A 26,674-nucleotide genomic window follows, 5' to 3' on the forward strand; every position below is an offset into this window, starting at 1 on the left:
TTTACTGTAGTGTGAATATGTCTCTCTCCACAGCTGCTAACTCATTTTTAGTTTCTCTTCTTCCCCCAATGGAATTCTCCAAACCAGACACAGACTGCAAGTGGACCTGCGCATCAGTCTGTGAATCTCACTGGGAGTCCCTCATTGCATTCCATAGCTACCAAATAGGTACTCAGAAGGTATCTTCTGAGTATTTTTTGCTGCTCAAATTTCAAAACTGATGTAACTCTAATCATTTACTTTTTCTAATGGCAGGCTCACATATATCGATGCACGAGAGCCTTGACCCTAAGGTTGTGAAGGTCAATGGCAGGATATTTTGTTTGAAATGGTGCAGAATGTGTCAGTTCTATCGCCCTCCCCGCTGTTCACACTGCAGACTCTGCAACGTCTGTGTGGAGGTGAGAAGCTTGAAAGTAGACAGACTACATGTAGCCAGATAGTTTGAAACAGAACCACAGGAAATAAATGAAGCAATCTTGTTTTTTTTAACTTTGGTCTTTTCATTTTTATTCTTTCCTTTGCTCATTATTAGTTCCTCCATCCCTTTTTCCTTCATTTAAAAAAATTATTCCGTCCTTAACTGAGAAATCAGCTGAAATATTTATCATGCAGATATATAACCATACACGTGATAAGTTTGCTTGATTAACTCTAGGGAAGAAACTGCTCCAAAACTTTCCCCTTTAGATTAAATAAGTCCATGATAGGGTAGATTATTTCTGGACTGTCTTTGTAGGGAATGGGCATGACAAGCCAAGCAGTTTTTTGTTCGTCTATGCTTTCTCATGGTTCTAATGTTCTTGGAAAAAATGTATTCCGCTGCTTGCAGACTATTGCACGAGCTAAACATTTATTGCCCAGTCCGTGTGTGTTGTAAATAATTGACGTTTGTTGTTCATTTGTTTCCTAATATTTTACAGGGCTGTTGAAAGTAGGAATTTTGAAATGTATGAGCAATTTAGCTGCTAAATACCAATTTTGGGTGCCTGACTTGATCATCAGGGCTAATGCCCACTCCTGATTGCTGCCCGGTGGCACCTGCTAGAAGTGTACAGGTGTGGAAGCAGATCCAGATGTGCAAATATAGGCACATGTACATATCAGCTATATACCTAAGGCTTGTAAGCTACTCTCCTTCTTTAGGTAATGTGGCAACCCTTCTGTATATGATTCTCCATTCTATAAACAAAGGGGGTAATTTTATCCTGACTTGCCTGGCAATAAACTGAGGAAATCAGGTAGGCCGTCGATTTTACAGCCCACCAAATTTTACTTTCCAGTGACTGTTGACCACTAAGAGTGTTAGCTGAGTCTGATTCTGACCTCATCTGACATCCACACAGATGCACCTCCAGGAAGGATCATTGGATAACAATCAGGAGCAGGAATCATGGATGATTTTTCCCTCCCCAAACACTTAAGCCGATTATAGTACCATTTCTGTTGCCCCAGCTGCAATGAGCTAACTCAGCTTAGATCAGGGATCATAACTCGGGCCTTTCTGCATGGTTGAGCTACTAACTGGATAAATTTACTGAGCCATTGGTGGAGCCTTCTATCTTAATAAGATATTAAAAAAAGTAGAATATTAGAAATTGAAAACTGCTTTTTCTTGTTCCAGGATTTTGACCACCATTGTAAATGGGTGAATAACTGTGTTGGGAGAAGGAATTACCGATTCTTTTTCCTCTTTGTCTTCTTTCTTGCCCTTTACATGCTGACTATTTTGGGATCCTGCATCACATACCTAATTATCAACCACCATGAGCCTATGACAGCGGAGAAGAGCACTACGTATCCTTTCATTCTGATTTGGAGCTGTAGACAGCGTTTCTGGGACTGTGGTTCCCAAACTGGTACAATTTGTTAGATTGTGGGAGATGAGGAGAAGTTCCATGGAATCCCCATGTACAGTATTGCCACTAGTGGAAGAGAAACGCTGCTGAGGAAATCTGAAAATTCTTGCTCTCAGTGCTGTCAGAATCATTTCAGGGATTCACAGCCAGAGATTTTCAACTTGCCGCCCAGGCATAAAGCTGGCGTTGTGGATTGGCCGTTCGTTATAGAAACTGCCCGATTTTCATTTTCACTGATTTCAATGGAAACGAAAATTGGTGGGGGGAGCGGGTGGTGGTTCTATAATAGGTGGTCGATCCACAAGGCCAGTTTTATGCCCAGGTGGAGAGTTGAAAATCTACACAGTCACAGCTTGTATGGGAACACCTTTCAATTTCAGTTCTTAGTCTCAAACAGTGAGAAAAATATTGCCACGTGCTGAAAGAATACCTTGGGATTCCAGTTCATGGTTTACAGCGGCCTTTAGACTTATGCTGCCCAATATTCCACTCTGTCAGCCATATATAGCTATAAGTTTTGTCCATGCTTTACAAAAATGAGCTTTCCTTAATAATAACTCCCAGTTACGCTGTAATAGTTCCGATTGCTTTTTTCCTCTTTCCAGTGCTTTTCCTGTTTGGAGCTCATATTGAACTCATTGTGTTGGGAGAAACCATGTCTGAAGAGGTAAAACATAAAATAAAAGTGACAGAGATTATGCAAACTAAATAATCTCTTCAAATGTTACTACAGCTGATCATATAGTAACTTTTCCAGCTTTATTCACTGTGCTTTTTGTCCAAACTCCTTCACTGGCCCCAATTTACTCAAAGGTTATGCCAGACTCCTGCTGTAACACTGGCGGAAACCATTAGAAAAAGGCAGTGACCCAGTTACGCTTGGACTCTGCTGACAGTCAGCGTTCCATCTGTATTATAATGCCAATGACACTGAGGAGGGGAAGCTGCAGACGGGGACTTCTTCCTCCAGGAGTTCCTGCTTCCCCACCTCCACAGTGAGCCAGCGTATTATTGGAAGCTGGTATGCCCCTCCACAGGAGCCCTGGAGAATTGAACTGGGGCCATCAGCCACTGCTGGAGAGGATAGTTTTCATCACCAAACAGCTATCTAGATACCTGCCTTTCAATTGCAAACATTGCTGGTATCGTAGGCTGCCGTAAAAAAAATTTAAAGTCAAGGCTAAGAGAAGATTTAATAGAATTTATGAAATTATGAAGAGTTTTGATATATTGATTAGGGAAAGAATATTATTTCAGGTTGGAGAGTTGATGATGAGCAGACATCCATTTAAAATTATCATTAAGAATGAGGTCAAAGATTAGGAGAAATTTCTCTACACAGAGGATTGTAGGGACATGGAATGGGTGGTATCGACTTGGCCATCCGTTAAACACCCTCCCGGTTTTTCTTTCCATTGACTTCAATGGCCAATCTGATATTGTCCGTTTTATACCCCCAGTGAAATTGAAAGTTCAGGCGAATGTTTTGCCACAAGGATTGGTTGAGGCAGAGACCATTGCTCCTTTTAAGGGAAAATTGGATAAATATTGGAAGCAGAGAAAGTTACGAGACTCTGGAGAGTGTGGGGCAGTGGTATTAGTTTTGGATTGCTCCAGGAAAGAGTCGGCGCAGATACTTCTGTGGTGTAAACTTCTATGGTTCAATTACAATACCCCATTAAGGATATTTAAATTCAGATCTGCCTGTTGGCAGCTGCCTAGATGTTAAGTGCATCTTATCTGCTGGCATTTTTAGCAATGGACAGTCATCAGCAGAGGAAAGTGTCAGGCAGTATTTGCATGGGTGCTTCTGGCCACCCAGCTCACTTCCAGATGAAAATGTTTTGTTAGGGACGGGCATTTGGCACAATGCCTTATCAACCAATTTTACTCTTCAGCCCCCGCACCCCTGCACCCCCCCACCCCGAAGAAAGCTGGGAAAAATCAGGACCCCATTGTCCCACCAAACTATGCCATTTGTTAATTTTATTGTAAATTAATTCTGCTGCATAAAGCAATGACATTTTTTATTTCTCCTGACAGCGCTGTGAGGAGGAGGATAAGCCAAATCCCTTCACACATGGCTGGAAGAAAAACTTCTTCAACATGCTGTGTGGTCCCATTGTGCCCAGGTGAGTTTATCACTGTGAAAACTAAAGACTTGTCACTTTCTTTTATATTGTCGATATCTACACCAAAAAGCACAATGCAATTTCTATACAAAAATTCTTTATATCCTAAAATTTATTAGCTATTAAGTTGTGTACATAGATATACTTGTCAGCAAATATAGAGGTGAAACTCCATGGACATACGTTCCATCAGTCCCCTCAAAATCTGTCCAAAAAATGTTTCCAGAATAAATCAGTTATTGTGCTTTACATGGGTTTACATATAGATGAAATGTTACTTTTTGCTTATGCAGTAGTTGGGGGACCATATATTGGCACAATGGGGGTGAACTTCCGCAGGGATTCCCCTGCTCGTCCACCGTAGCTTTGGCGGAAGAGCCGTGCAAACCCCGGAAAAATGGCATAAAGTTCACACCGTTTTTCCTGAGTTTCCGCAGCTCTTCTACTGAAGTTCCGGTGCACGAGTGGGAGAACCTCCAAGGAAACTCACCCCAAATAAATTCTGTTGGCTTAGTTTTGCCTCTTTTCCCCGTTCACCGCATCCATATCCATATTGACAGAGAGCCTGAAGGGGATCTGGGAGTGCAACTGGAAGAATGGAGCCGCCAGACGCAGGAAAATGCAGAAGGGCCAATTCAGACTTGCAGACCAAACATACCACATCCCACACAAATTCCAGAAATCCCAACCCTTCCCGACAGGCAAATCCTTCAGCCAGTCCTGCTTCTATGAACCTTCTGCTGTGTTTAATGAGGAACTGCAAGTAATCATTGTGATTTCAGAAAAGTAATACAAGTTAATCAACATTCAGACAGACAGTGAAGTGGATCAAAGATTGCCTCTCTAGGTTCTCTTACTAATTAAAGTACCTGGAGCTGGTATTCTTCAGCGCAACTGTTTACCCCTACTTTTTTCCGAGAGGTAGTGTCACTTGCTGGGCTACGAGTGCCAGTCACTCTCCAGTATTTCACTCAAATCCTAGTCTTCATGTGTGAACCTAGACAGTGAGTGCCAGCAGCATATTCAACCACAGCGAGCAACACAGTTAAAGCTAAATTGGTTTTTAACTGGTGCCCATACAATGCACGTCTTTGAGCAGGAGTCACTAGATAACAATAAGGAGTTAATTTTATCCCAGGAGCACAGAGGATAATTGTAGAAACCCTAAACCTTTGGGGAGTAGAGAGTATTAATTCAGAACTTTCCATGATGAGATTAAATGTATGGAGGGAAAGTACATAACATGGTCGACTGTGCATGGTCTATGAGAGGAGCTGGTCTGGTGGGTATTCAATGATACGGTAGCATAGTGGTTATGTTACTGGGCTAGTAATCCAGAGGCCCGGACTAAATCCAGAGTCATGAGTTCAAATCCCGCCACGGCAGCTGGCGAATTTAAATTCAATTAATTAAATTCAATTAATTAAAATAAAATCTGGAATTAAAATACTAGTATCAGTAATGATGGCCATGAAACTACCGGATTGTCGTAATAAACCCATCTGGTTCACTAATGTCCTTTAGGGAAGGAAGCCTGCCGCCCTTACCCGGTCTGGCCTACATGTGACTCCAGACCCACAGCAATGTGGTTGATTCTTAATTGCCCTCTGAAATGGCCTAGCAAGCCACTCAGTTGTAAAATCTCGCTACGAAAAGTCATAAAAAGAATAAAACCGGACGGACCACCCGGCATCGGACCACTAGGCACCGGACACGACAACGGCAAAACACCAAGCCCAGTCGACCCTGCAAGGTCCTCCTCACCAACATCTGGGGACTTGTGCCAAAATTGGGAGAGCTGTCCCACAGACCAGTCAAGCAACAGCCTGACATAGCCATACTCACAGAATCATATCTTTCAGCCAACGTCCCAGACTCTTCCATCACCATCCCTGGGTATGTCCTGTCCCACCGGCAGGACAGACCCACCAGAGGTGGCGGTACAGTGATATACAGTCAGGAGGGAGTGGCCCTGGGAGTCCTCAACATTGACTCTGGACCCCATGAAATCTCATGGCATCAGGTCAAACATGGGCAAGGAAACCTCCTGCTGATTACCACCTACCGTCCTCCCTCAGCTGATGAATCAGTCCTCCTCCATGTTGAACACCACTTGGAGGAAGCACTGAGGGTAGCAAGGGCACAAAATGTACTCTGGGTGGGGGGCTTCAATGTCCATCACCAAGAGTGGCTCGGTAGCACCACTACTGACCGAGCTGGCCGAGTCCTGAAGGACATAGCTGCTAGACTGGGCCTGCGGCAGGTGGTGAGCGAACCAACACGAGGGAAAAACTTATTTGACCTCGTCCTCACCAATCGACCTGTCGCAAATGCATCTGTCCATGACAGTATTGGTAGGAGTGACCACCGCACAGTCATTGTGGAGAAGAAATCCCGTCTTCGCACTGAGGACACCATCCAACGTGTTGTGTGGCACTACCACCGTGCTAAATGGGATAGATTCAGAACAGATCTAGCAGCTCAAAACTGGGCATCCATGAGGCGCTGTGGGCCATCAGCAGCAGCAGAATTGTATTCCAGCACAATCTGTAACCTCATGGCCCGGCATATTCCTCACTCTACCATTACCAACAAGCCAGGGGATCAACCCTGGTTCAATGAGGAGTGTAGAAGAGCATGCCAGGAGCAGCACCAGGCGTACCTAAAAATGAGGTGCCAACCTGGTGAAGCTACAACTCAGGACTACATGCATGCTGAACAGCGGAAGCAACATGCTATAGACAGAGCTAAGCGATTCCACAACCAACGGATCAGATCAAAGCTCTGCAGTCCTGCCACATCCAGTCGTGAATGGTGGTGGACAATTAAACAACTAACGGGAGGAGGAGGCTCTGCAAACATCCCCATTCTCAATGATGGCGGAGTCCAGCACGTGAGTGCAAAAGACAAGGCTGAAGCGTTTGCAACCATCTTCAGCCAGAAGTGCCGAGTGGATAATCCATCTCAGCCTCCTCCCGATATCCCCACCATCACAGAAGCCAGTCTTCGGCCAATTCGATTCACTCCACGTGATATCAAGAAACGGCTGAGTGCACTGGATACAGCAAAGGCTATGGGCCCCGACAACATCCCAGCTGTAGTGCTGAAGACTTGTGCTCCAGAACTAGCTGCGCCTCTAGCCAAGCTGTTCCAGTACAGCTACAACACTGGCATCCACCCGACAATGTGGAAAATTGCCCAGGTATGTCCTGTCCACAAAAAGCAGGACAAATCCAATCCGGCCAATTACCGCCCCATCAGTCTACTCTCAATCATCAGCAAAGTGATGGAAGGTGTCGTCGACAGTGCTATCAAGCGGCACTTACTCACCAATAACCTGCTCACCGATGCTCAGTTTGGGTTCCGCCAGGACCACTCGGCTCCAGACCTCATTACAGCCTTGGTCCAAACATGGACAAAAGAGCTGAATTCCAGAGGTGAGGTGAGAGTGACTGCCCTTGACATCAAGGCAGCATTTGACCGAGTGTGGCACCAAGGAGCCCTAGTAAAATTGAAGTCAATGGGAATCAGGGGGAAAACTCTCCAGTGGCTGGAGTCATACCTAGCACAAAGGAAGATGGTAGTGGTTGTTGGAGGCCAATCATCTCAGCCCCAGGGCATTGCTGCAGGAGTTCCTCAGGGCAGTGTCCTAGGCCCAACCATCTTCAGCTGCTTCATCAATGACCTTCCCTCCATCATAAGGTCAGAAATGGGGATGTTCGCTGATGACTGCACAGTGTTCAGTTCCATCGCAACCCCTCAGATAATGAAGCAGTCCGAGCCTGCATGCAGCAAGACCTGGACAACATCCAGGCTTGGGCTGATAAGTGGCAAGTAACATTCGTGCCAGATAAGTGCCAGGCAATGACCATCTCCAACAAGAGAGAGTCTAACCACCTCCCCTTGACATTCAACGGCATTACCATCGCCGAATCCCCCACCATCAACATCCTGGGGGTCACCATTGACCAGAAACTTAACTGGACCAGCCATATAAATACTGTGGCTACGAGAGCAGGTCAGAGGCTGGGTATTCTGCGGCGAGTGACTCACCTCCCGACTCCCCAAAGCCTTTCCACCATCTACAAGGCACAAGTCAGGAGTGTGATGGAATACTCTCCACTTGCCTGGATGAGTGCAGCTCCAACAACACTCAAGAAGCTCGACACCATCCAAGATAAAGCAGCCCGCTTGATTGGCACCCCATCCACCACCCTAAACCTTCACTCCCTTCACCACCGGCGCACTGTGGTTGCAGTGTGCACCATCCACAGGATGCACTGCAGCAACTCGCCAAGGCTTCTTCGACAGCACCTCCCAAACCCGCGACCTCTACCACCTAGAAGGACAAGGGCAGCAGGCGCATGGGAACAACACCACCTGCACGTTCCCCTCCAAGTCACACACCATCCCGACTTGGAAATATATCGCCGTTCCTTCATTGTCGCTGGGTCAAAATCCTGGAACTCCCTTCCTAACAGCACTGTGGGAGAACCTTCACCACACGGACTGCAGCGGTTCAAGAAGGCGGCTCACCACCACCTTCTCGAGGGCAATTAGGGATGGGCAATAAATGCCGGCCTTGCCAGCGACGCCCACATCCCGTGAACGAATTTTAAAAAAAAAGTTCTTAAGATTTATTTTGAGAAAGGAAACTATGTGCAGTTGCTTGGAGTGTGGGGTGCAAGTTTGGTTCCCTTTTTCCACAATTGCACTGGCTCCCTGATGTCAGGTACATGTGATAAAATAAGAAATGATGTAATGTCCTCCCTCCACTCTACAATATGTCTCTAAGTTTTGATTTCCATTATTATTGTAATAGTGTCCTCGAAATTCCTCAGGACATAGTCCCATGGTTTGCAGGCTCAATGGGAGGCTAACTAATTGTCATGGGGCAGGCAGATGTAAGCCTTGGCACCTGCCTGATTCATGCCCACAAAATCTTTGGCATTTTCCCCGCTGCCCCCCCCCTCCTTCCCCAACATCAGTCACTTGCCTCTCAACTCCCTGAGCAAGGGGAAGATCTGGAAACATGTTTTTAAATGTTCCTTGCTTCAGGGGTGCAGACTACCTTTTTGGCCTAGACCCCACAGGTGTGATCCAGATATACCCTTTGGAGGCTGGTGTGCCTACACTTACTCTGCATACCGGCCTCCACTGATACCAAGAGTCCCCATACAGCCAGAGAAGCAGAAACTCATGGCTTAGGAAGTCCCCAACACTCACTTCACCTCCAGCTGTCATTTATCTTAAGAGGCAATTACAAAATTCCTGGAAATGGCACAGACCCCAAATAACTAGGTTTCTGCTGTTTCCTGCTGGTTCCACTGGTCTCCTGCCAGAATTACAGCAGGAGATTGGTGAAACTCCAGAGGAATTGCAGGGCCAGTATATTGCTTGTGCAATCTGACATAACACCAGTCAGCGTTATACAATAAACACTGAAGTTCTGATTTCAGTTGCACTGAGAGGAAGACACTGAATAGAGTCCAGGGACCTCCTACAAGGGAAAGTGAATCAGATGTGGTGCCTTTACTGACTGCTCTTGTTTGCATTTTGGCAGCTGACCGATTGGCAGTATTGCCAGTGGTCAAAAGATCACCAATCGAGCTCTCCTCTGCAATTAGTTGAGGGGGAACACTTGCAAGGGGAGAGAGTTGGGTGGAAAAAGAAAGGGTCCAGAAATTCCCAAGAGTGAAAAGAATAGCAAATAAAAGAGCTGTATTATACATATTATGCTGATTTGGAATCTCTTCATTTATTTAATCTGCTGAAGGTGGTGATTTTCCAGGATAATCAAGGACAGTCAGCATGGATTTGTTAAGGGGAGGTCGTGTCTGACTAACGCGATTGAATTTTTTGAGAAGGTAACAAGTAGGGTCGATGAGGGTAACGCGTTTGATGTACATGAATTTTAGCAATGTTTTTGACAAGGTCCCACTTGGCAGACTGGTCAAAAAAGTAAAAGCCCATGGGATCCAAGGGAAAGTGGCTAGTTGGATCCAGAATTGGCTCAGTGGCAGGAAGCAAAGGGTAATGGTTGACGGGTTTTTTTGCGACTGGAAGGCTGTTTCCAGTGGGGTTCCGCAAGGCTCAGTACTAGGTCCCTTGCTTTTTGTGATATATATTAATGATTTGGACTTGAATGTGGGGGGCTTGATCAAGAAGTTTGCAGATGATGCAAAAATTGGCCGTGTGGTTGATAGTGATGAGGAAAGCTGTAGACTGCAGGAAGATATCAATGGACTGGTCAGGTGGGCAGAAAAGTGGCAAACAAAATTCAATCCAGAGAAGTGTGAGGTAATGCATTTGGGGAGGGTAAACAAGGCAAGGGAGTACACAATAAATGGGAGGTACTGAGAGGTGTAGAGGAACAAAGGGACCTTGGAGTGCATGTCCACAGATCCCTGAAGGTAGCAGGACAAGGAGATAAGATGTTTAATAAGGCGTACGGGATACATTCCTTTATTAGCCGAGGCATAGATTATAAGAGCAGGGAAGTTATGCTAGAACTGTGTAAAACATTGGTTAGGCCACAGCTTGAGTACTGCACACTGTTCTGGTCACCACATGACATGAAAGATGTGATTGCGTTGAGAGGATACAGAGGTGATTTACGAGAATGTTGCCAGGGCTGGAGAATTTTGGCTATGAGAAAATATTGGATAGGCTGCATTGTTTTCTTTGGAACAAAGGAGGCTGAGGGGAGATTTAATTGAGGTATATAAAATTATGACGGGACTAGAAAGAGTGGATAGGGAGGAACTACTTCCCTTAGCAGAGGGGTCAGTGACCAGGGGGCATAGATTTAAAGTAATTGGTAGAAGGATTAGAGGGCAGCTGAGGAGAAATTTTTTCACCCAGAGGGTGGTGGGGGTCTGAAACTCACTGCCTGAAAGGGTGGTAGAGGCAGAAACCCTCAAATCATTTAAAAAGTACTTGGATGTGCACTTGAAGTGCCGTAACCTACAGGGCTACGGACTAAGTGCTGGAAAGTGGGATTAAGCTGGATAGCTCATTTTCGGCCGGCACAGACACGATGGGCCGAATGGCCTCCTTCTGTGCCGTAACTTTCTATGATTCTATGATTCTATTAACAACAGGTAAAGCTTCAAACAGGGACATGCTCTAAAATGTTGCTTCATTAACCCTGAAAGCAAGGAAGCAAAATCTCTAGTGAACCGGTCAAACTTTACAACCTAACATTATTCAATCCTGATCACTTTTATTCCACAGATGAGACATTATAGCGCCAAAAGAGCAAGAATCATAAGTAGCGATTTTAACCCGACGCACTCGGCGGAAACCAGGTGGGCAGGCAGTTAAAATCGTTCATGGGACTTACCTGCTGACTCCCCACCAGCCGACGTCCCACACCAATTCCGCAGGATCCAATTTTAACCTACTCTTCTGAGCAAGCAACTGGCGAGTTCTTTCTTTAAATATGCAGATTGGGCTCCAATTACAATATTGGGACCAGACTGTTATTTTAACCAGAGGCCTATTTGGGGAAGCCAGGGTGATCTTGTGGAAAGAGTAGCCAAAGCCAGAAGAAGCACAAAAAGATAAGTTTTTTTTACTTCTTTTGACTTTCCTTTTGGGGCCCAGAGGAGCAGGAGTGCTTCTCTGGGCCCCAAAAGGAAAGTTTAGGCCTCCCATGCCCCGGACTTCCCCTTTCCTCCGATCGTGAGGCCCTCTCGAACCTCCTGCCTGCAACCTACCTGAACACCTGGGACCATTCCTTCAATCCAGCTGCTGCTTCATGCCAGTTTTGGGTGGCAGACTGACTGAGGCTATGCAGATGAGGCCCGGGAGTTCAAATCTCCCTAACCTCACGCTGCTGAGGTTGGGAGGGTTTGCTGTCCGCCTTGGCCCGAGCTAAAATCGGGGCTATAATGCTTTGAAGAGTATTTGATCATCTGTGTGCAAATTTATTCCTATAACCTTTCATCCAATTCTTAGCCATAAATTCATATGTTGCATATTGTCATAAATACTAACCATATTTCAAATATCATAGTAATAAAGGCATTCCTATTGTCTGAGTAGCTGTGTATTGGTGTGTTTTCAGGCATCACAGCGCATGAGCTGAAACCGTACAAAATCAGTAAGCCCCGGGGGAACAGGAATTTCGAGGGATACTGTTATTCAAAGAATTAAACAAGTTGAATATTTTTAATTTGTAGGGGTTATGGAGAATTGTGGAACACATTGGAAGATACTGCAGTCTGGTCCAACCTGGAGTGGCTGTTGTTTAATTGGTTACTGTTTGGTCTAATCCTTCAGGTATCTTGGATCACTTGAGAAACTGGAAACAAAAAGGACATCGAGGAAGAGAGGTGCACAGCAGGTTAGTGAAAACTCACACACACATACTGCAGAATGTAACATACACACACATTTCTACACATAACATACAAACATATTTATAAAAGAATACACAAGTATAATGGCCTCACTTAATTGTTCGCTATTGTGATAGAAATATGCGTATCACTTAGTGACATAGATTCAATGAATAAGATGGCAAACAAGTTGAATATGATTTTTAGACAGTTGAATTATAATGGTTGTTCCCAATGGTTTTCTCACTGGGTCACGTAAAAGGAATTCCGCTGAGATCAAAGATGACAGAAGCTTTCTCCTGTGGAAGAGGATTGCAGTTGATGCCATATAAAGGCAATACTGCCTGGTTGGAATTGATACTTGACTCAGCTCTATAACTACAGTATAAATGCAGCATCTGTGCTAAAATATTCCACAGTTCATTTTCATGGTAGCCAGCTGACTCCTAAAATTAGTGAAATTCTGGGGCAGAAAACCCAGATCCTAACTCCTTCCCCTCATCCCCCTCCGGAAAATAAACAATCAAAAATGGGACTGCAGAAACACTTCATAAAATAATTAAATAAAGTCAAGGATTCAGCTGGTGCTGCAACACGCAGTGTTTACTGAGACAGACTTTATCTGTCACGGCACGTTGGAGCTTCACATTGTTTTTGAAGCACATCAAAAGCTTCATTTTCATTTTTTAACTTTCAGGAAATACATTTTAATGCAGGATTTCAAAAACAGTGTGCTTGAAAAGAGCATGGTGTAGAATTTCTCTGACTTATTTAATTTTTTCCGGCATTAGCTTCATCGAGCTTCATTTCTTATGATTCTTTATCAAAGTGACAAAAACCAATCAGTCTTCATATAATAATACAGTGGGGGAGAGCGCAATTATTTTAATAGTATAGATTGATGGATTTAGTTGAGTTACAGGATTTAACTGATGCTTCCCGAAGTAAGGATTTTATTTATTGAGGAGCCAAGGTGAAGGGCCAAGCTCGAAAGCATTGGACACCACCAAGATTGAAAAGAGTAGGATGAGAAGATGAGACCCAATTAAAAATTAATGGTTTGGTGACACCACACTTCGTTCCATTGTTTCGAGGTCTGAGAAAAGGACAAATTGCAGCAAGAGACCAGGGCATGGATTTTCTGCTTGGGTACACTGAGTGTAAATCAGGTAAACCCAAGAGACCCTGGGCTCGATTTTAAAAGGGCGGTGGGATGGCTGCGAGGCGGGGGGGGCGGGGTCAATGGGCGCATGGCAAACCCGGATAACAAAAACTTACCTTTCCCCATGCGATGGTGACTCAATTGGTGGCCCTTAACGTGGCTTCCGGTTTTGACGTCAGAAAGCTGCGCAGTGAGCAGACTGTGAACCCACATGACAGGCTGTCTGCTGGAGCATCTGGATTTAAAGGGACATTGCTCCAATGGCTTTTGCTGGAGCAAATTCCAAAAGACACAATGGGGCAGCACAGGGGCAAGGCTGCTCCAAGATTAATGGGGAGGGGGGGTTGCTCAGGTGGGGCGAAGTTTAGATTGATAAAGAGAAAAGACAAGGAAGTAGTACAGGAAAGTGATGGGGATAATGATAAACAGAGTGTGTCAGGAAGAGACAGAGTGCACAAACATAAGAGTGCACTAGCAAATGGGGCCGGGGTAGGAAAGAAAGGTAAAAAGACAAAATTAAAGGTTCTTTATCTGAATGCGCACAACATTATTAATAACATAGATGAATTGACGGCACAAATAGAAACAAATGGGTATGATCTCGTGGCGATTACAGAGACGTGGTTGCAAGGTGACCAAGGTTGGGAGCTAAATATTCAGGGTTATTTAACATTTCAGAAGGATAGGAAAAATGGTAAAGGTGGTGGGGCAGCTCTGTTAATAAAGGATGAAATTGGTATAAAAGTGAGAAATGATCTTGGCTCAGAAGATCAAGATATCGAATCAATTTGGGTGGAGGTAAGAAATAGCAAGGGAAAGAAATCACTGGTGGGAGTAGTATATAGGCCCCCTAACAGTAGCTACACTGTAGGGCAAAATATTAATCAGGAAATAAGGGGGGCTTGTAAGAAAGGTAATGCAATAATCATGGGCAATTTTAACTTTCACATAGATTGGACAAATCAGATTTTTTTTTGATTCGTTCATGGGATGTGGGCGTCGCTGGCGAGGCCGGCATTTATTGCGCATCCCTAATTGCTCTTGAGAAGGTGGTGGTGAGCCGCCTTCTTGAACCGCTGCAGTCCCTCTGGTGAAGGTTCTCCCACAATGCTGTTAGGAAGGGAGTTCCAGGATTTTGACCCAGCGACGATGAAGGAACGGCGATATATTTCCAAGTCAGGATGGTGTGTGACTTGGAGGGGAACGTGCAGGTGGTGTTGTTCCCATGCACCTGCTGCTTTTGTCCTTCTAGGTGGTAGAGGTCACTGGTTTGGGAGGTGCTGCCGAAGAAGCCTTGGCGAGTTGCTGCAGTGCATCCTGTGGATGGTACACACTGCAGCCACTGTGCGCCGGTGGTGAAGGGAGTGAATGTTTAGGGTGGTGGATGGGGTGCCAATCAAGCGGGCTGCTTTGTCCTGGATGGTGTTGAGCTTCTTGAGTGTTGTTGGAGCTGCACTTATCCAGGCAAGTGGAGAGTATTCCATCACACTCCTGACTTGTGCCTTGTAGATGGTGGAATGGCTCTGGGGAATCAGGAAGTGAGTCACTCGCCGCAGAATACCCAGCCTCTGACCAGCTCTTGTAGCCACAGTATTTATATGGCTGGTCCAGTTAAGTTTCTGGTCAATGGTGACTGCCAGGATGTTGATGGTGGGGGATTCGGCGATGGTAATGCCGTTGAATGTCAAGGGGAGGTGGTTAGACACTCTCTTGTTGGAGATGGTCATTGCCTGGCACTTGTCTGGCGCGAATGTTACTTGCCACTTATTAGCCCAAGCCTGGATGTTGTCCAGGTCTTGCTGCATGCGGGTTCGGACTGCTTCACTATCTGAGGGGTTGCAAATGGAACTGAACACTGTGCAATCATCAGCGAACATCCCCATTTCTGACCTTATGATGGAGGGAAGGTCATTGATGAGGCAGCTGAAGATGTTTGGGCTAGGACACTGCCTTGAGGAACTCCTGCAGCAATGTCCTGGGGCTGAGGTGATTGGCGACCAACAATCACTACCATCTTCCTTTGTGCTAGGTATGACTCCAGCCACTGGAGAATTTTCCCTCTGATTCCCATTGACTTCAATTTTACTAGGGCTCCTTGGTGCCACACTCGGTCAAATGCTGCCTTGATGTCAAGGGCAGTCACTCTCACCTCACCTCTGGAATTCAGCTTTTTTGTCCATGTTTGGACCAAGGCTGTAATGAGGTCTGGAGCCGAGTGGTCCTGGCGGAACCCAAACTGAGCATCGGTGAGCAGGTTATTGGTGAGTCGTGCTGCTTGATAGCACTGTCAACGACACCTTCCATCACTTTGCTGATGATTGAGAGTAGGCTGATGGGGCGGTAATTGGCTGGATTGGATCTGTCCTGCTTTTTGTGGACAGGACATACCTGGGCAATTTTCCACATTGTCGGGTAGGTGCCAGTGTTGTAGCTGTACTGGAACAGCTTGGCTAGAGGCGCAGCTAGTTCTGGAGCGCAAGTCTTCAGCACTACAGCCGGGATGTTGTCGGGGCCCATAGCCTTTGCTGTATCCAGTGCACTCAGCCGTTTCTTGATACCACGTGGAGTGAATCGAATTGGCTGAAGACTGGCTTCTGTGATGGTGGGCATATCGGGAGGCGGCCGAGATGGATCATCCACTCGGCACTTCTGGTTGAAGATGGTTGCAAACGCTTCAGCCTTGTCTTGGCAAAAGTAGCCCTGAGGAGGAGTTCATAGAGTGTATTAGGGACTGTTTCTTAGACCAATACGTCGGCGAACCAACCAGGCAACAGGCCATTTTGGATCTGGTAATGGGTAACGAAACAGGATTAATTAATGATCTCAAAGTAAAGGATCCCTTGGGAAGCAGTGATCATAACATGATAGAATTTGACATCCAGTTTGAGAGCGAGGATCTTGGGTCTGAAACTATTGTATTAAACTTAAATAAGGGCAATTGTAAAGGAATGAGGGCGGAATTGGCTAAATGTGGACTGGGTAAACAGATTAGATGGTGTGATGGTGGATAAGCAGTGGCAAACATTTGAAAAGATATTTTATGACTTGCAACAAAAATATATCCCTGTGAGGAGGAAAGACTCCACAAAAAAGATGAACCAACCATGGCTAACTAAGGAAGTCAAGGATGGTATCAGGTTAAAAGAAAAAGCATACAACATGGCAAAGATTACTGGTAAGCCTGAAGAGTGGGAAAACTTTAAAAACCAGCAAAGGATGACTAAAAGAATAATAAAGAGGGAGAAAATAAATTATGAGAGTAAACTAGCAAGAAATATAAAAACTGACAGTAAAAGCTTCTACAAGTATATAAAAAGGAAGAGGGTAGCTCAGGTAAAGATTGGTCCATTAGAGGATGAGACTGGGGAAATAATAATGGAAAACAAGGAAATAGCAGAGGAATTGAACAGGTATTTTGTCTTCACAGTCGAAGACACTAATAATATACCAATAATAGTCGAAAATCAAGGGGCAAAGGGAAGGGAGGAGCTAAAAACAATCACTAACAACTAGAGAAAAAGTACTTGGTAAACTAATGGGTCTAAAGGCTGACAAGCTCCCTGGACCTGATGGCTTGCATCTGAGGGTCTTAAAGGAAGTGGCTACAGAGATAGTGGATGCATTGGTTGTAATCTTCCAGAATTCACTAGATTCTGGAAAAGTCCCAGCGGATTGGAAAACCGCAAACGTAACACCCCTATTCAAGAAGGGAGGGAGACAGAAAGCAGGACTATAGACCGGTTAGCCTAACATCTGTCATTGGGAAAATGCTAGAATCCATTATTAAGGAAATAGTAGCAGGACATTTGGAGACTCATAATACAATCAAGGAGAGTCAACATGGTTTTATGAAGGGGAAATCGTGTCTGACAAACTTATTAGAGTTCTTTGAGGAAGTAACGGGCAGGGTGGATAAAGGGGAACCAACGGATGCAGTGTATTTGGATTTCCAAAAGGCATTTGATAAGGTACCACATAAAAGATTACTGCACAAGATAAGAGCTCATGGTGTTGGGGGTAATATACTGGCATGGATAGAGGATTGGCTAACTAACAGAAAACAAAGAGTCGGGATAAAAGGGTCATTTTCAAAATGTCAATCTGCAACTAGTGGGGTGCTGCAGGTATCAGTGCTGGGGCCTCAATTATTTACAATATATATCAATGACTTGGATGAAGGAACAGAGTGTCTTGTGGCCAAATTTGCTGATGATACAAAGATAGGTGGAAAAGCAAGTTGCAATGAGGACACAAAGGGCTCGATTTTAGCGTCGGGTTTCCTGTGCGTTATCGGCGGGGCGGGCTCCAAAATGTCAATTTCCACTTGCGGGAGCGGATCGCGCCGAGATCCCGGCCACTTCCGGGTGCCGCGCTGACGTGCGGGGCTGCGTGCGCAGACCCCGCTGGTGGGATTCCCGCAGGCACTTAAAGCCAGCGGGGTTCCACTTGAGTGTACTTACCTTGCTTGTTGAGGTCATTAAATGAGCTGAATCAGCTGTCAAAACAGGAAGTGTGGGATTTTACCTTCAAGGCAGAGTGTTCCACACACTGGGGGAAACAGTCTCCCTTCAACCTGTCGTGTTCCAGCCAGCAGCCTGTGGCAGCTGCCAAGGTGCACTCCACAGCGGGTGGGAGAGCCCTCACCCACGCAGGAGGCCACCGCGTCACGTAGGGCAACCCCTGCCCTCCACCACTCCCCGCCAAGCCAGAGGACAGACCGACGTGAAACCGCAGCCCCAGTGCGAGGAACCACCTACCTACCCTGCACAACCCCTCAGACCAACACCTGCCAGATGGGTGGTGCGTTGACATCCTCGGAGGACGAACAGCATAACCAGCCCCAGCAGCCTCGCAGTCCACGCCGTCCGCCTCGGAGACGTGGAGCCCCCCAACACGGTGCTGTGGCACACCCACCTGCACAGCAGGAGGGAGGGCAACCACAGACAGAGATGCGTCGCAGGAGGCACTACCCTCCGCACAGGGTGTACAGACCGAGGCTCAGCTTCATGGACCTATCCGAGGAGCAGTGCATACGTAGGCTCAGAGTCACTCACCAGGTAGTCGCCGACATCTGCAGCCTCCTTAACGACGAGCTGCTCCCTGATGGACCAAGCAGCATCTTCTTACCTGTCGCCGTCAAAGTCACCACTGCCCTCAACTTCTTCACATCCGGATCCTTCCAGGGTGCCACCGGGGACATCACCGGGGTCTGTCAGTCCTCTGCACACAAGTGCATAAGGCAGGTCACCGATGGGTTGTTCCGCAGGGCTTCGCACAACATCAACTTCGCCATGGACGAGCGCAGCCAGATGGAGAGGGCGGTTGGATTCCATGCCATGGCCGGCTTCCCACGGGTGCAGGGTGTAATCGACTGCACCCACATCGCAATACGGGCACCTCCGCATGAGCCAGGGCTGTTCATCAACAGAAAGGGGTATCACTCCATGAACGCCCAGCTCATCTGTGACCACCGCCAGAGATTCCTACACGTGTGCGCCAGATACCCTGGCAGCTGCCACGATGCCTTCGTCCTCAGGGAGTCCGCCGTCCCGCCCATCCTCCACGCACCCAACGCCGGCAACGGCTGGCTCCTCGGCGACAAGAGGTATCCCCTACACTCGTGGCTCATGACGCCTCTGAGGAACCCCATCACCGAGCCGGAGCGTCAGTACAATGACAGCCACACTGCTACCAGGTCTACAATTGAGCAGACCATAGGGCTGCTCAAGATGCGCTTCAGGTGCCTTGATCGTTCTGGGGGAGCGCTGCAATACACACCATTCAGAGTGGGACGAATCATAGTTGTCTGCTGTGCCCTGCACAACATGGCCCAACAGAGAGGGGTGCCGCTGGAGGAGGCCCCATCCACACCCGCCACCCACATTGAGGACGGTGATGAGGACGAGGAGGAGGAGGTGGAGGAGGAGGATGAGGAGGGGGAGGAGGAGGAGGACGCGCCAGAGGATAGTGGACGACCCATGCGCCGAACCACAACTCACCGGGATGGTCGCCGGGCCAGGGAGGCACTCATACGTCAACGGTTCTCCTAGAGTCAGACAGTGCGAGGCGCTCGCATCTCCTCACCTGCACATGCGAGGGGCCATACCAGCCCCCTCCACTGAAGAGTGTTGCCAGTACTCCTGCACCCACAGCAGTGTGCCCAATGGGCGGCAGCAGGTGTTCGCCGTCATGATGGGCTGCACGGAACGCACCTATTGCACAGGCCGCGGAAGAATGGACGAGAGGTGGCAGGAGTGGTGAGAACGATCGTGTTTAATATGTACAATGTGAAATACTATAAACAAAACGTGTACAAATTAACAGACACCCTGGTGCATTCCCTTTGTGCTTATAACGCCTTTGGATTTCTTTTGCGGGTACCCCTACGTGGTGCTACCCCTGTGGCTCCAGCAGAGGTAGTGGCAGGTTGCTCCTGTTCTCGCCCTGACCGGGTAGATGCTTTGGGCGGATGGCCCCTGGGTTTCGGTGCCCGTGAGGGCACCTCCACAGACTGCTCCTCCTGCACCGGGGCAGGGGCAGACTCAGCCACCTGGAGAGGAGGCACCATTGCGGGTACTGGTTGCGAGGGGGGCAACGGGTAGGACGTGGGGGCGCCTTGAGAAGCGTCCCCGCTTCCATGTCCCCGGTCACCATCATCCCTCTCGTGGCCTCGGCCCACATCACCCCTTCCACCCTGCTGGACGGCAGTTTGGATGGCATGTGTGAGGCCTTGCAAGGCCACCCCTAGTGTATCCGTCAGCCTGTTTATGACGGCAGAATGTTGCTCACCCTGAATCCGTACAGCCGTTGTCAGGGCCTGCACGGACTCGATGTGGAGCTGTGCGTGACGCTCGAGGGAGGCCAGCCTGTCCTCCACCGCAGATGCTCCCGCACCTACCCGCGACACTATGTCGCCGGTACCCTCCTGTGCCTGCGCCACCAATGCCCGCATGCAGGAGTTGGACTCCTCCATCGCCTGCGCAATTGTGGACAATGCGCGCGGCACCTCTCCCAGTACCTCGGCAATTAGCTGGTGGCCCTCGACGACTCTCCTTTTCACTGGTGGCCCCCTGGGTTCAGCATCTGGGTCCGGCTGAGCAGAGCCTGGAGATGAGTGCTCCCACCGACGCGGACCCTCCGCGGCTGCCCCTGCCACCAGGGTCTGCTCATGCTCACTCGTGCGCGGTGAATCACCAAGTGCTACCCCAACTAGTTGGCGAGGGGGACCCACCGAGGTGCGTGTCTCTGCGCTGGTGGATGGTTGGCTCAGATGTGACGATGCACCCTCGGAGACCGCCATGTCCTCTGAGGAATCGCCCTCCTCAATCACAGCGCTCGCAGACGGCCCTGCAAGAGAACAGAGGGCACTATGAGGCATGTGCACCAACGTTACGGTGCGCCTGATGGCAGTTGATGATACAGTCACTCGCGATCATGGGTGTTGAGTGTCAGCTTTCCTTTACCGGCCGTTTCTGCAGCGACAGACAGGCAATGTGGCGTGCGGGCGAGGTCGAGCGCCTCCACCTCTGCGTCTGTCAGGTCGACCACGTGCGGCGGGCCACCTCCGGTGCGTGCCCTTTCCCTGTTGTTCTTGCTTCTCTTCTCCTGTCAAGGCAAAACACAGATGCGTGAGTGGGTGCGTATTGCATAGTGACACGCATCGAGCATCGGTGTGGGTGGGTTGAGCGTGGGGCAGATGGATGGGAGGATGTGTGTGCCACATGCCCATCCCATTGCATGGGGATTGGGGTGTGTGGTAGTGTTCGGGTGGGGACAGGGACGGTGGGTACTTGCGGGCACGGCGAGGATGGTGAGTGAGTGGCTGTGAGGATTGCTGCGGGAGCGCTGTGGTGGCTCTGCAGGAGGGGTTGTGATCTGTTTGGCGTGATGGTGGGGACGGGTTGTGGGAGGGTGCATTGGTGTACTCACCTTGCCGGACCTAGTGAGGTCATTGAACCGCTTGCGGCACTGCTCCCATGTCCTGGGGGTGTTGGCCCTGCTGCTGACCTCCGCCGCCAACTCTGCCCATGCCTTCCTGGTGGCGGCGGCAGGGCACTTGCGTCCGTCCGCAGGGAACAGCGTGTCCCTCCTCCTCCTCGCGCCCTCCAGCATCAGCTGCAGCGCGAGGTCCGAAAAACGTGGCGCAGCCTTTCCCCTGGGTTGAGCCATCATGTCTTGCCTACTGATTGCAGCAGGAGGGGCTTTGGGAGACTGCCCCTTTAAGTGGAGCTCCTTCATCGCGTCGACGGTACTGCGCATGCGCAGCCGGCCGGCACGCAGCTGGGGAGCGGAGAACCCGGAAGCAGGGCTTAATCAGTTCAATTATCCCGCGATCACGCGGGGGGCGCACACGATTAGCCGTCCGCGTTTTCCACGCTCCCGGAGGACCACCCACTGGGAACCCGCAGGCCTGCTAAAATCGAGCCCAAAGTGTCTGCAAAGGGATATTGACAGGTTAAGCGAATGGGCAAAAATTTAGCAGATGGAATATAATGTGGGGAAATGTGAAGTCATCCACTTTGGAAGGAAAAATAAAAAAGCAAAATATTATTTGAATGGAGAAATACTACAAAATGCTGTGGTACAGAGGGATCTGGGCGTCCTCGAACATGAAACACAAAAAGTCAACATACAGGTGCAGTAGGTAATCCGGAAGGCAAACGGAATATTGGCCTTTATTTCTAGGGGTATGGAGTATAAAAGCAGGGAAGTTGTGCTACAACTGTACAGGGTGCTGGTGAGACCACACCTGGAGTACTTGTACAGTTCTGGTGCCCTTATTTAAGGAAGGACATACTTGCATTGGAGACAGTTCAGAGAAGGTTTACTCGGTTGATTCTGGGTATGGAAGGGTTGTCTTATGAGGAAAGATTGAACAGGTTGGGTCTATACTCATTGGAGTTTAGAAGAATGAGAGGAGATCTTATTGAAACATACAAGATTCTGAGGGGACTCGATAGGGTGGATGCTGAGAGGATGTTACCCCTCATGGGGGAATCTAAAACTAGGGGGGCATAGTCTCAGAATAAGGGGTCGCCCATTTAAGACGGAAATGAGGAGGAATTTCTTCTCCCAGAGGGTCGTGAATCTTTGGAATTCTTTACTCCAAAAAGCTGTGGAGGCTGAGTCATTGAATACATTCAAGGCTGAGTTAGACAAATTTTTGATCAGCAAGGGAGTCAAAGGATACGGGGAAAAGGCGGGAAAGTGGAGTTGAGATAAAAATCAGATCAGTCATGATCTCATTGAATGGCGGAGCAGGCTCGAGGGGCCGAATGGCCTACTCCTGCTCCTATCTCTTATTTAACAATGCCTCACTTCAGCTGCCACTGGCCGGGGTGAGGAGGAGGAGAGAACTGTTTTACCTGGCTGACAAGAGGAAGTGCCCTGCCTCTGCCACCAAGAAGGCCTGGCTCAAGGTGGCAGAAGAGGTCACCAGCAACAGCAACATCTCCCACACCTCGGTCCAGTGCAAGAAGCGTTTCAATGACCTAACTAGGTCAGCAAAAGTGAGTACACTTACTGACTCTCCTGTATTCCGTGGTGTACATCAACCTTCCCACTCCCCCCCCCACCAACTCATTCTGCACTGCCAAGACTACTCCATCACATCACTCCTCACACCCACAAGGTTCATCCTCAACTTACCTGCACTTCCTGAGCACTTCCTCACCTCCCCATTTGTCACCCCACCACTACCTCTCACCCCAATCCTGATACAATGTGATGTCTCTGTCTCATACTCACCCTCTGATGCATCTCTTTCATGGTCAGCCTCACCCAAACCAATGTATTCATCGGTTGACCATTTCATCATCACTCACTCACACGTCTGTACTTTATCCCTTTCTAGGAGAAGAGAGCACAAAATGCACGCGAGAGGGCGAGGACCGGAGAGGGGGCCACAACAAATAGTGGTCCTCGCAGACGCAGAGGAGGAGGCGTTGGAGATCAGCCACACCCTCGAGACTGGTACCTCACAAACGTCTGGTGACACAACTCTAACATTCATCACACACAGTATGAATTGATGTTTACAATGCTTGGCGTGTTGAACACCTCAGTATGCTCATCGCAATGTGACACATCTGTGATGATGCTTAATATTGCCTTCTGTTCTCTTGCAGGCCGTTCAACGACCACAGTAGCAGGAGAGGACGATTCCTCAGAGGAGGTCCCAGCCTCTGAGGGCGCACGTCACATCTTTGTGAGCCATCCACCAGCGCAGATACTCAAACCTCGGTGGGTCCTCGTCCTCAGTTAGTTGGATTGGCACCTAGTGAGTCACCACACACAAGTGAGCATGAGCAAACACTAGTGGCAGGGGCAGCTGTGGAGAGTCTGCATCAGAGGGCACACTCCTCTCCTGGCTCTGCTCAGCAGAACACAGATGCTGAACCTGGGGGGCCATCCTTTAAAAGGAGAATGATCGAGGGACAGCAGCACATTTGCGGGATACTGGAACAGGCACACTCTCCACAATCGCGCAGAGGATGGAGGAGTCCAACTCCTGCATTCGTGGAATGGTGGCACAGGTACATGAGCCATCGCCGCCCCCTTCCTCCCAATCCTGATGGTGTCAGTTTGAGGGGGTCCAAAAAGTTGGTAAATATGTGTAATCAGAACAATTCTGAGTGGAAACCATGAATTTTCAGTCTAAACACAAGGAACTCCCAGCCAAAAGTATGTCTGAGAAAACTGAGTGCCCTGCTGCAATAACTCTGCTTTTTTCGCAATCTGTCAAACAGGCATTTAAATGTCCAAATGGTTGCTGGCTGAAACACGACTCCTTCACCACGGCATTTTTCACACAGCACAGGCAGTGTTGAAATCGCTTAGCCTCATAGTTAATTGGATTTATATACATTTCAAGTACTTTAAGTACTTGATTTAGTGTTTTAAATACCTTCCCGACGGCTTTTATTGCTGGCGGGACTTCCGGGTTTGGGAATGGCGCAGCACCCAGGTGACTCTGGGTTATGCGTGTTCTTCAGCGTGTTGGAGCCGGGATCCCTGCCCGCTCCAGAAGATCCCGATTGTTTTTGCCCGCCCCCCAATGCACCCGGACGTCGGTTTTAAAGTTGAGCCCCATATGAAGCTATAATAGACAGGCCCTGTTATTGATTGTGCCATCCTTATTGGCGTATGGTAACTATGGGTACCCTTGTAGCAGATGGAACAGCCCTGTATCCCTTTAAATTTCTTCAATTTTCACTCCCACCGCTACTGTGCTCTCTATATGTGTCTAAATCTGCCCCTGGGGCTATGCAGAATTATAATGAGCTGACCGCATTCACATTGGTTTCTAACCATTTGGGAGGACATTGTACCATAATATTGTAATATTGATAAAATAGATAAAAAGAAAAAAATTTGCAAACTAAAAAGCTGAAGGCTAGAGGAGAGAGAAGGATCGTCTATCAGATGATAAAGCTTTTCTTGTATGCTGCTTATGAGTGTGAGAGAGATGTTCATAGATTCTCCCAAGATATTAAAGCAATATTTATGTCTTGGGCAGACCTGAACTTTATATAGAGAGTTAAAAGTTGTTTAGGGGAAAAGAAGAGTTTGGTACAAAAGAGGAAACCAATCTTTTTGGAGTCGGTTTTAGGAGTGAGAGAGACATGGGAGTTCCATTTCAGATCAGAGGAAATAATCAGGCCAAGGATGTTAATAGCTGAAGAACTAGGAATGAAGCCATCAAAGGTAAGAGGTGATATCTGTTGTTTGGATTAACAAGTGATGTCAAGAAATGGTCTTTAAAGAGTTAAAAGAAACTACATTTTCATCGCCCCATCGATAGACATGGGTGAGTGGGTAGTAATCATTCTCCTTGCATTTATAGGCTGACATGGAAGCTGAAAATCTAGTTACAAGTAAAAAGGCAATGAAAAAGGAAACTACCACAAAGGCGACTCGAGGTACAGTAGTTTTATTTAACACATATTGAAAACCATGCTATGAAATTATTGTTTTACTCTTTATTCCTTTTTACCCTTTAGGTCACAGTGACCCCACAATATTTTGGTGCAGAATTTAAAAGCAATGACCAAAATTAATCGTTCCAGCAGTATAGAAACTCATGATTTAAATCCATTTTTATCTTTTTAGGTATTAAAGCAGAACATTGGCTACACTGAATTGAAAGTGATCACTTTGTATTTCTGTACTGCTCACATTCTACCTATCCCTCTCCACCACGATGCCACTTCACTGAGCTGCACGGCAGGGTATCTGAAAGAACGTCTGGCATTTTGTGTTTATCTCTGTAATGGTCATGAGTTTGAGATTTCTGCTATGACTTCTCAGAGTGGGACTCTGTAACTACAGCAGGAAGATCAGTTTTGAAGAATACAAACAAAATACTGCTGCAAATGAGCCTTAAACCTTTCTTTCTGTAAAGGTTTAGAATAATGGGAAAAGAATATGTTTTACTTTCAGGAAAATCCAAAGTTTATCTTCCAGTTGGTTGATATTTCAGATTAAATCCACGGATGTATTTGTGGAAAATGTCGAACTATTATTTTTAAGATATAATCTATGTAGTAGTTTGTGAGAAGTCACTGCTCTCACGTATCACGGATCTGCAAGAGGGGGCCTCTTGTCGGCAGAGGTGGATGAACAGTCAAATATGGGGCCCCCAGTAAAACGCACCATAATGCAGAAAAACTGTACACAATCGCTGGATCAAAATATTTTAGCCTTTAAAATTGTGATTATGATTTGCTTCATTAGTAATGCTGTATGTAAACATTCCAAGGGCCTATTTCTTCATGCCTTTTTCGACACGTTTGTGTTTTAATGGATTGGCGGGGGTTGTGTAGGGGATGCGGAGGGTATGGTTCCCAACCCTCCCAGAATAACCGGGAGTTAACTCGAATCGGGGGTTCCTATACTGAGTGCCAGGAGATCAGCGATTTAAATTTCCCGCCGCATACGCCCCCCCCCCCCCCCCCCCCCCCAAACTCCGCATGTCACCCACAGAGAGCCGCGACCGCGTAGAGTGCAGTCGGGAGAAAGATGGAGGGTCGGGAATTGGGAGGGGGTGTCGGCAATTGAGGGGGGTCTCTGAAATATGGGGGTGGTGTCTTTGAAACGGGGGGTATCTCTAACATGGGGAGTGATCTCTGAAATGGTGGGTCTCTGAAATGGGGGTGATCTTTGAAATTGGGTGAT

General features: G+C 47.6%; 1 protein-coding gene across 2 annotated transcripts in view; it reads left to right on the forward strand.

The window, feature by feature from the left end:
• LOC137331386 (palmitoyltransferase ZDHHC19-like) overlaps positions 1-26,445 on the forward strand; it is a 33,187-nt gene extending 6,742 nt beyond the window's left edge. For both annotated transcript variants that reach the window (XM_067995154.1, XM_067995155.1), the window contains 7 exons: positions 256-401; positions 1,625-1,797; positions 2,424-2,526; positions 3,903-3,991; positions 12,278-12,341; positions 25,344-25,419; positions 25,610-26,445. In XM_067995154.1, the coding sequence (XP_067851255.1) occupies positions 256-401; positions 1,625-1,797; positions 2,424-2,526; positions 3,903-3,991; positions 12,278-12,341; positions 25,344-25,419; positions 25,610-25,638 (680 nt within the window). In that variant the 3' untranslated portion in view covers positions 25,639-26,445. The remainder of the gene's footprint in view (positions 1-255; positions 402-1,624; positions 1,798-2,423; positions 2,527-3,902; positions 3,992-12,277; positions 12,342-25,343; positions 25,420-25,609) is intronic.
• Positions 26,446-26,674: the final 229 nt, after the last annotated feature.

Source organism: Heptranchias perlo, chromosome 13 (assembly GCF_035084215.1).
Source record: "Heptranchias perlo isolate sHepPer1 chromosome 13, sHepPer1.hap1, whole genome shotgun sequence".
NCBI classification, from domain to species: domain Eukaryota; kingdom Metazoa; phylum Chordata; class Chondrichthyes; order Hexanchiformes; family Hexanchidae; genus Heptranchias; species Heptranchias perlo.